The 10,194-nt window shown below is 39.9% G+C and overlaps 1 protein-coding gene across 17 annotated transcripts in view; it reads right to left on the reverse strand.

Annotated features, from left to right (window-relative positions):
* Positions 1-10,194, reverse strand: part of map7d3 (MAP7 domain containing 3) — a 32,512-nt gene that overhangs the window by 9,103 nt on the left and 13,215 nt on the right. For 3 of the 17 annotated variants that reach the window (XM_024261977.2, XM_024261976.2, XM_024261975.2), the window contains exons 2-11: positions 9,623-9,724; positions 9,353-9,433; positions 9,010-9,173; positions 8,638-8,749; positions 8,329-8,412; positions 6,794-6,895; positions 5,908-6,018; positions 5,478-5,576; positions 5,002-5,043; positions 2,694-2,819 (exon numbers count right to left, since the gene is read on the reverse strand). In XM_024261977.2, coding sequence (XP_024117745.1) covers positions 2,694-2,819; positions 5,002-5,043; positions 5,478-5,576; positions 5,908-6,018; positions 6,794-6,895; positions 8,329-8,412; positions 8,638-8,749; positions 9,010-9,173; positions 9,353-9,433; positions 9,623-9,724 — 1,023 coding nt within the window. The remainder of the gene's footprint in view (positions 1-2,693; positions 2,820-5,001; positions 5,044-5,477; positions 5,577-5,907; positions 6,019-6,793; positions 6,896-8,328; positions 8,413-8,637; positions 8,750-9,009; positions 9,174-9,352; positions 9,434-9,622; positions 9,725-10,194) is intronic. The other 14 variants (XM_024261982.2, XM_024261981.2, XM_024261985.2 and 11 more) reach the window with 10 other exon arrangements.

Below are 10,194 nucleotides of genomic sequence, written 5' to 3' on the forward strand. Positions count from 1 at the left end.
CCCACACACCCTAAAAAAACTACTGAAGCTTCTGGACACAACAAAAGCACATAATCCTAAACAAGACCAACACTGTACGCACAAGTCACACAAATCTGTTAGTCCATAAAACAAACAATTGCCTACTTCCTGTTTTTTTTTTTTTTATTTACACAGTATACATCCTTACATTTTAGTTAGGGCTGTGCACCTTGACGCATTTCTGGTTCCGGGTCACGAGCAGAAGTATTGTAGAGTATAAATATTTGAAATTAAGTCCTGGACCGGATATCGATAATTCGTGTAGAGAAAATGGTATGGTCGAGCCAGGGTGAGATTATATAAGTTCGCTTCCTCCCACTCCCTTTCAAGCGATCTAGATTTTATTATCATGTATTATTACTGATTGTTTAAAATAAACCATTTCCTTCATTCATTCAAAGCACACGAATACCAAATTATGATTAACAATAACTCGTTAATATTTATTCATGCAAATTAATCGCACCTCAAGGAGCTGCAGTCCTTCGCTTTTCCTCTGCAGTGCAATTATTCACAGCGTCCACTAAAACACCTCATCTGTTTTTTTTTCACTTATACCATGGTTATTACAAAAGAAAAAAATATTCTATCGTTTTTAGTACTTTGTTATTTTTTGGTTTAAATCACTTTTTCACAGAAAGACTCTGATCCATGGTGTGGCACGTTGTCACGGTAACACGACAAGCATCACAGAGGCTTGACTGCAGCAGCAAAGAAAAGTGATAAATGCTGACGGTCATGATAGGTTAAATAAAGCTTCAGTTCAGAGACAAAGTTCACCTCTTACTGCTTGTTTTTTTTTTTAGAAGATGGAAGAGAATTTTGCTTTAACCCTTCCACTCTCCTTAGCTTGTTTACATTAAAAGTGGGGTCATCTGGACCCCACGTTTTTTATAATTGATTTTTGAGTTTCACTAATGTCCATGGCAGACATAAAATCCTGTCCACCTTTGTCCATATTTGTGATGGAAGGAATCACACATCAATATGTGGTTGGAGTCATCTAGACCCCAAAGAGGGCGAAAGGGTTAAAGAAGCCTGCACAGTGATATAGAGCAGTGACAGGAACTTTTTTTTTGTTCTTTCAGGTCTGCAGGTTTGTTTCTTATGGCTGCATGTCAGCATTTGGTTTTTTTTTTGTTTTTTTGGAGTAATACTGCAGACATAAAAGACTTTAGCGTTCTGCTCATGTTGATTTGTTTTTATGTGACAAAATGACACTTTTGGGATATCTGAATAAACACTTAATAAATTTAAACATTTCAGGTAATAAGAATGAAAGAAAAAAATGTTCTCTAGCCTGGTTTTTGTTCAAAATTCGCATATTGTCATCAATTTTACAGAGTAAAATATTGTGTTTATTCACAACACAAAAGTCTGATTAATGTAATACATTTTAAAATTAATTGACAGCCATAATTAAAAATAAAAGCGCTGGATTTACAGTTTGGGGTGTAAATTTAATTTGTGATTATTTGCAGATAAGTGATCGGCAAATACTGCAATAAAAAAAAGAAATTAATCGTGATTATTTTTTTTTCCCAGGTTAACGATTAAGTAGTTTTTTTTTTTTTTTTCAATTCACTGCCCTAATTTTAATATGAATACTCCAGGCTTCCAAGATTTGTATTTGAATTTATTAGGGGAAGACAAAATACAAGGAGTTTTTTCTGTTCTTTTTTTGCTGTAGGGCCCCTATGATGATACAAAGGAAATACTTGTTCACAAGCCTGCTGTGTCAGAAGGCGGGGCTAACATAATCCTGAGCAACTTCCTGCTTCAGTGGACTCAAAACGTGCCTGTAATTCATTCTGACTGACAAGCTTTGAAGGCGCCCAGTCATGAGAAAGATTTACTGATGAGTCATGATCCTATCTGGGCGATCTGGAACCGCTCAGGTAGATCAATGAGTTACCAACTCATGGAATACGCTATTCCAAATGCAAAGAAATATACAAACTTGTGACTTAATAAAGCAAAGAATGCATAGATAATTCAATTAAAATTTGTTATATGAACTGTCAATCCCCCTAATATCCCATCAACCTTGAAAAAAAGGTTGCTCATAATACACATTAAGCCAAATTAATTAACTAAAGACATAGATAAAATAACAACCTAGCATCTGGTGCTGCTGAACACAATTTTAAAATATGACAAAAAGTCTGATTATCATCAAGACATCCGGTTGGGGGCTAGACTTCAAACCGATTAGTCACTGGTGCTCTTGTCTCACTATCAGAACACAGGGAGCAGCGCGGCGATTTTGTTACAACGTAAAATGAAGCGATAGTTAAGCAGCTTAGTGTAAATCTCCCAGCATGGGCTGTGAGGCTGCTCAGAGACAGAAATGCCTCCAGAACGGCTCTACTCAACAAAACACAGCTAATTCTCTCACATCTGAAAACTGAACTTAAATATCGAATATGGTGAGTTTGATGAGTGCAAATTACTTAATACATTGAAACACAGACATTTCTATAAGTTACCTCCATTGGGGTAAGAAAAAAAAGAATGATAATTTGCAGATTGGCAGTAAAATAAACTATGGGGCTGTATTGCTGTAGGTGTCTGTGCTGAGCAAATTATTTTTATGATAATGTCCTCAATAGCATGACAGACGTCTAGTTATCCTTCCTCCATTCCTCCAGGCTCTCCTATGCTGAGGTTACCTGGAGCATCTGTTCCTTCAGCGGAGAGGAGAGCGGCGCTTTTGCTCCTAGCTAGTGAGGCTTGGGTGGGAGTGAGTAGGCGGCTAAGGACCCCTTCATCCACAGTACCGGCCTGAGGCCTGCGAGCTACACAGCCAAAAAATCCCCAAATAGCAACAGAAGAGGGAAAAAAAGGGGGCCGAGAAGAGTGGGGAAGGATGACAAAAGAAAAGGACACCATGTGATTTAACAGGAAAGAATCAACATTCAGGACCAAAGGTCATGTCTCCGTAGTCTTACATGGTTTCCTGATCAAACACTCATATTCAGTGAAACGTTTGCAGTCAATATGGCAAAAACCAGAGGAATACCATGGAACAGTACTAAGACACTGCTTAGAAATAGAATATCCGTTAAAACAGAAGTCAAAGTAAACAAAAAGATGAAATCAGTGGTTCCATTAGGCAGAGGAAGGTGTGCTGATGGAGAAAAAAGTAATTTAATTCTCATGAAAGCATTAAATATATTGTGAGAAGAAAAACAGTTTTAAGACAGACGATAAGGTGAGTGTGACAGAAATACCCTGCTTATGCACCACTAAAGGTGGCAAATTTAAAGGATCTAAAGCAGTGGTCTCCAATCTTTTTCAGGCCTGGTTTCATGTCAGGCAATATTTTCATGGACCAGCATGAATTTTTAAAAAAAACGTCCAGCTTCCCTCAATTTTGAGGGTAACGTCTATCTTTAGTTGACATCCAGCGTAAAAAACTTCAGCCTCGTCCGACGTTTAAGGTGCAATGGAAAAATACAAAAAAAAAAAGTAAAATCACTAAAACAGATTTTCTAAATATAATAAACATGATTTCACTGTGTGAGCAACTTTATTAGCAGCATTGTTGTAAGAATGGACAACCAGATGCTGAATATTACGCCTTTTTAATATTATAGAGGGGGAGAACAAGTGTCTCAATATTTAGTGTCAATATTCCTGGTGGTTCTAATACTATTAAATGCAAATTAATTTTTTTTCTTTAAAGGGTAACCAAACCCTAAATCAACTCTTTTTTGTCTGTTGACCTCTATAAATGGGGCTTTTAAAGTGCTGTATGTTGGTCATTGCCAAATCTTTGACTAATTAAAATAAACTTGTTTAATTCTTAAAATAGTCAATAACCATCCTTGTGCTGCCCAGTACAGGTTGAAACTAGGTATTATAGTTGAATTTCATGATTGGTCAAACCATTTAAGTCCAACGTCATGATCTGCAGCTCCAGTAATGATATCAGTCCTGTTCCCCAGCCCCACCCCTCTGACTGGATTTTCACATTTTGGCTCTGGGTGGAGTCAGCCTCTAACTTCCCTTTTTGGTTACCCTTTAAAGTCGAAGGTTCTTTCTTTTTCTGCTTGATTTTCTGTGAAAAGAAACTTTCCAAATACATCTGTTTTTGCTTAACTTTGCAAGCTGGGGGGTGTCAATTCAGTGGTCGGTGCAGACGCTTTAAGAAACTAGTGCATGTTCTTACGTTACGTGACCAAGTGACTTGACATGCATTAAAAAAGTGTAGGCAGTGGTTTTCCAAAATAAAACTTTATAAAGGCTATAAATAAAAATGAAAAAATATCGGTCACGTTTTGTGTCTCTGCAGGACGGTCCCAACTGTCCCATAGACTGATGCCGGACTGCGGCCTTTAGGATTAGGACCACTGATCTAAAAAAAGAAAGGTCTGTAGCCCCTTAAGAAAAATGCTAATAGTGTACCAAGTCACGATAATGACCCTTCATTTTAGACCACAAAGAGCCACTGAATCCCATGAATCAGTGGAAATGAAATGTCCCTTTTTAGGCTGTAAACCCAAGTAAAGCTACAAAGGAGGAATTATTCCAGAAGAGGGGCTTCAGTGTTGACGGATTGAATCTGCCACACTTGGATGCCGGCTCTTAGAAGTGAGACTGCAGATGTACACTTCCTTTGTAGCTGAGAGGGCATCTGCAGCCGACAGGCTTCATTTTGTTCAAATTGAGCCATCAGCCCTGATAAGAGCTCCATGGTTGGTCGCGTTCTGCATTTATTAAAAACCTCTTATTTACCTTAGATAAAGCTGTAGTTCTGTTGAAGATTAAAAATGGAGGAATAAAAGATTAATTAACTTTTGTGGACTTGCTAATGCTAATTCATCATTTGCTGTCTCATTAAGGTTAACCACACACAAAACAGGAACATTTTAAACGTTTTTGATGCACAAAAAGGCTGACGTGACTTAAGGACAAACAACAGCATTTTTGCGGGACACAGACTGGTCATTTCTGAGGGATGGCACAGACACACACCGCACTGAAGCACGAGCATCCTACATCCAGCTATGATCTCATCTTAGGGAGAAAAAAAACACAATCAATGCTTTGACACAACAGAACAGTTAACTGTTAGTGCTGACAGACCAAACAACAGAACTGCTCCTGTACAGTTAGGGAGAAGACCAAGCTCATTTAACTATGAGCAAGAAGGAGGCACAGTGCAGGACCTGCAAGGTTAAGAAGCAGGAAGGGTTCAAGGATTTGTTAAACAAGAAGTGTTGAACACCATCAGTTTGAGGTTAAGGAGGAGCTTAAATAGAAGTAGACACACTTAGAAAACATGAGCATCATGGAGAAGAATTGACTTTGAAATTTCAAATTTTCCAAAGCTGTTGGAAGCAAAGAGCAGTTAGAATAAATAACTTCAGATTGAGAAAGCGGCCGCTCTGCATGCTCGTTATTCAAAAAAGGGAGACCTCAAGAAGCATGCCGATTGACATGCCAGCCACCTTGATCATCCGTTGTCCCTTTATCGGACTTGGCAGGGGTCTGTGCTCTGCCGCCACTTACTCGCGAGAGGGAGGAACTTCTCTTCTTCACAGAACGGCCTACAGACATGAGAGCGGAGTTACAGCTGAGCAGACTGTGGAAGGAGTCAACGACAAAACCCCTGACAAAGAAAGTCTACAAGTCATGTGCGCTTCATTCGGCCTCATGAGAGTCATCAGGTTGAGGCTGATAGCAGCTGATGTTTCAGTTTAAGGGATTATACATAAACACAACAACAACCATCCCAACTTTCCCAGATGATGCTAAACCAGAGTTCCCACAGAAGTACAGATGCATCTTCACATGCGTTATCTCTGTTAGTCTGCTGGTGCATTATGCAGCATCAACAGCTCTGACAAAACATGAAGTGGGGGCGTGAGGAAAGAGCACCTGTTCCACATGTCTGCTGTGACTGAAGCTTTTTACCATCTTCATTAGCGGCCTGAGCATCATTGCCATTGCTTGGCAACCGGTTACAAGATGAGCTCCTTGGTTTAGCACCTGAGAGACAATGATGGAACACTCAAAGATCAAGCAGCATAAACGTTTCAAACGGTGCAACGGTTTTACTGATTGATGAGTGTTTTCTAATTAAAGTGGTGAAGAGAAGTGAAAAGTTTGAAGCCACAATCAAACTACAAAACTGAACTGGCAAAGAATGGAAGCTGTGGAGAGATTTCAATCACCTTGATTACAAAAACGATATAAAAGTAACATTTAACCCTTTAACTTCAGAGCTGTAGCTCCAGTGTTTATAGTCTTTCAAAAAATTTAGCTTTTTAACAACTCAATTAATGTAATTCCAGTGGATTCTGAAGCGGAGAAAAGTAGCTTTGCACCCTTAAGCAACACTTGATGTTAGTAATGCGGTACGTATCGGTACAAAACTGTTTTCTCCACATCAGCACATTGGTTGCATAAACACTGGAAGGGTTACAGTGTGTAAAAACTGTTAACTAGGTGTCACCAGAAAATATGACATTTTACTGTTATATTTGTTGTTTTAGATGTATTGAGAAAAAAAAATGATTTGAATTTAAAAGGAAATTATAGCTTATTTACACATAAATACATGCAGATTTTTTAATTACAAAAACAGATTAGTATGTAAAATTACCACTGGGTCAAACAAAAGAAAACATGCTTTGTATGGCTGATAAAGCACCTGTCTGGAGCTCAATGCCAGTTATGACACAGCGTTAAGAAGGCAGAATATGTAGGAGGGAAAGGAGAGATGAGGCGGTGGGGAAAGGAGGGAAAAGTAGGGAGGACTTACTTTTGTCAGGTGATTTGATGAGGGTGGCAGAGGAGGATAAGCGTTTGCTTATAGTAGCCGCGGGTTGTTTCAGGTTTGTGGCGGATGGAAAGCGCTTGTCAGCTGGGATGGAGGAGGAGAGACAGACAGGGGGATTGGGGTTTACACTGGATGCTAAAAAGGAGAGGAGGAACTCGGGGTACAAACAAAGCAGCATTAGGTTTAGCTAGTGCTTTGGTTTTAGTTTTAGTCAGATCAAACAAGCTACATTTCTGAGTTTATTCCTCTAAATATTATTCATAAATGTTGTCTCATTGAGATAAATTGCAACAAATAATGGATTCAACATACATAAAGATTATAGCTTGGTGTGCTTGAACAGGATTTCGTGTCATGCAACATGTAACCTTACAGTTGCATGGTGGGAGAAAAAGTCCACAGCAGATTTAAATGTCACATACCTGCTTCCTGTTATATTTTGTATAAAATAGGAAAATCAGCAAATAGTTTGGGAAATGAGAAGGTTTAGTTTGCTAAAGAATGTCAGAAAAACCTGGTGTCAAACTAAAGGCCTTGAGGTTCAAGTGTCCTGCTGCTAACTCCCTGGCTGAGGTGTGTTTGTTGAAAAACAAGCAGGACGCCAGCTCTCAAGAACGTCAGTTTGACACTTTCAGGGCCAAAGATTGCTGTGTTTGTTTTTTCTGCCCTTTTATTTTCCATTTTAATCAAGATATGACGAGGCAGGAGACAGTGACAATGGCATTAAATTTAAGTTTTTGATCCCATTTGGAACTGTTTTTTTACCCTTGTAGTGTCTCAAAGATGATTTAATTTGTACTTATATCTTAGACCTGAGTCTGTAGGAATTTAGGAAATTAGACAGTCAATTTGTTTGGGAATCCTATGGGTACTTGCGTATTACATGCAAACACTGTGCAGCATTTGCATGTGGTCAGCAAGGAGCCAATGCGTGCACTTTACTAGCAACTAGAGTGCTGCATGAAGGGCACCATAGCACAGCATCATTCGCATGTCATGTACGTCTAACTTACATTATCCTTAAGAATACTTCACAATACAATTACCAAATGCACAACAATGGTACGTTCCATTTGCATGACGTCCCTTAAGGTTCCCGTAAAAGCCTCAAGGGACCCTAAGACACACCCAAACCCCCTTTAAGATGCGACCACAACAACCAACCCAAAAATCAGTAGCACCTGTGCGGGGTTAACCTTCCATACGGGTGTGTGTGACTATATTTCTAAACAATTAGTCAGCTTTTGAGTAAAAGTAAGCATCATGAGCACTTTTATTTTGTACATCAATGGTACAATTTGGGGGAATCTCTTCAGCAAATATGCGCAGCTAGCAACTATAGAACTCAAAGAAGAAAAGCTGCATCCACAAATGTTAGCGCAGAATAAGCAGCTAGAATGCAGGTGAGGGTTGCTGGGAAGGGCAGTGCAGGTGAAAGGGATAGTTGGTCACCAAGTCATCTGAGGTGCCAGCCCATGCTGTGTTGCTGAATGTGTAAAATGATTAGCAAACAAAAACTTGTGCACTCTTTTCTGGCTTCTCTGGAGGGGCAGAGGAGACAACTATAGTTACTGGAGATGACACACTGGCATCAGATTCTCCTGTGGGGAAATACAGCTCTCAGGGAGGAGTGCAAAAAGACACACATGATGGAGCACTTCCTTGTCACACTGAAACAGGCAGAGATGAAACCTGGCCGATAGCCTCAGGGCTCCATTTGACACCTACTGCATGGAGTACAAAATCTTACTCAGAGCAAGCAGGATTATGGAGTGGGTGCATGATAAAACTGAGACTAAACACAAGCATACACAAAGGATCTCTACCTGCTCGGCTGTCTTGGTCTGGGGACTGTCCTCCCCAGGACCATCTTTTCTGCCTCTGTTCTAATCGTTGGCTCCTCTCTAGGGTTCGTCTCATCACTGCCTCATAATGCTCCTGCAGCATGGCAAATGCAGGGACATGGAAAAAAAATCATCTCAAGATGGGCACTTCAAAGTAGAAACAGATGGGATCAATTCTGAACTGTTCTTCAAAACAAATGCCACATATTATCTCAAGCAATAGATACATTTCCAGTTCTTCAAATAATTCAAGAAAGCAGTAAAACATTTACAAGTTTAAGTTAATATAGGTATTTTTCTTTAAGCATCAACTGAAAGCAGGTCATTACTCTCCCTCTGCAAGGATGTAGTTACCTTTTCCTCTTCCTGCTTCTGCTTCCTCTTCTCCTCCACAGCTAATCGCTTCTGTTCCTCCTTCCTTCGCTGCTCCTCCAGTTTTTTCTGACGCTCTTCCAGCTGGCGCTCAACTTGCAGTTTGGCCTTGCGCTCCCGCTCCATTATTTGTGATTCTCGTAAAGCTGACCACACATACAAAGTATGAACATGTGCAGAGAAACATACTGATATACTAGTACTCTGGTCTCTTAATGATATAGTCTGATACTAAGAGCCTAGAAAAGCTAATGCGGCCACGGCTAACGATGCACTTTCAATCAACAAAAATAAAAAATATATATTTTTTCTGATGAATTCTTACCCTGTTGTCTCTCTGCCTCCTCTCGCCTCTCTTTTGCCACCCGCAGCCGGTCGTCTACTCTTAGTGAGGAGCCGTCAATAACTGCAAACATTGTGTCCATTTGGTTAAAAAGTAAAGAATCAGCAATAGAGAGATTTAAAGCGGACAAATTTGCATGTGACTGTCTTTGTGAAATTTTGTAGAAATAAGAGTGTGGACGTGTCATGGACACCAGGATAACATGACAAAGTGTCCTTGTTTATTTCGGTGTCAAGGTGTGGTTCCGTTTACCTGGCTTGCACCCTTGAGGTTTTGCAAGTGTGTCACCTGTAGGCCCTGGACTGTTCCCTGCCAAACTGCGCCGCTCCTCCGCCTGTGCTTGTGCAGCTGCAGCTGTTTGGAGGATAACACAAAGACAACCGTAGTTCATCACTGACAGAACTATAGTAACCAAGTCTGAATGAATGGCTGGACAAACAATTACAGGACAAATCCGATTGTTCCATTCTACTGAGAATGAAAAAAAAGGTTTTTATATTTGTGCAATGCACGCTGTGTAAAGAAGTTTAAAAGATTCAGTCAATCTGGGCCACATTACAATTCTACCATTCAGCAATGGCACATAAAGGTCCCTTCTTTCATTTTATTGTCAGCGTTATAGCCATGTGTTTACTTCTTTGGAGGATTAACTGTAAATACACCACTTTCAGATTGAAGAACATTTTGAAAAGTCCATCAAGACACACGATAAAGGCTTGTTTCACTAGTGTGTCCATCCAATTGGAGTAATTAGGGGTGTTGCGGATCACAAAACTCACGGTTCGGATCGTGTCACGGTTTTAGGGTCACGGTTCAGATCACTT

Source organism: Oryzias melastigma, unplaced genomic scaffold, assembly GCF_002922805.2.
Source record: "Oryzias melastigma strain HK-1 unplaced genomic scaffold, ASM292280v2 sc00355, whole genome shotgun sequence".
In the NCBI taxonomy this organism is placed as follows: domain Eukaryota; kingdom Metazoa; phylum Chordata; class Actinopteri; order Beloniformes; family Adrianichthyidae; genus Oryzias; species Oryzias melastigma.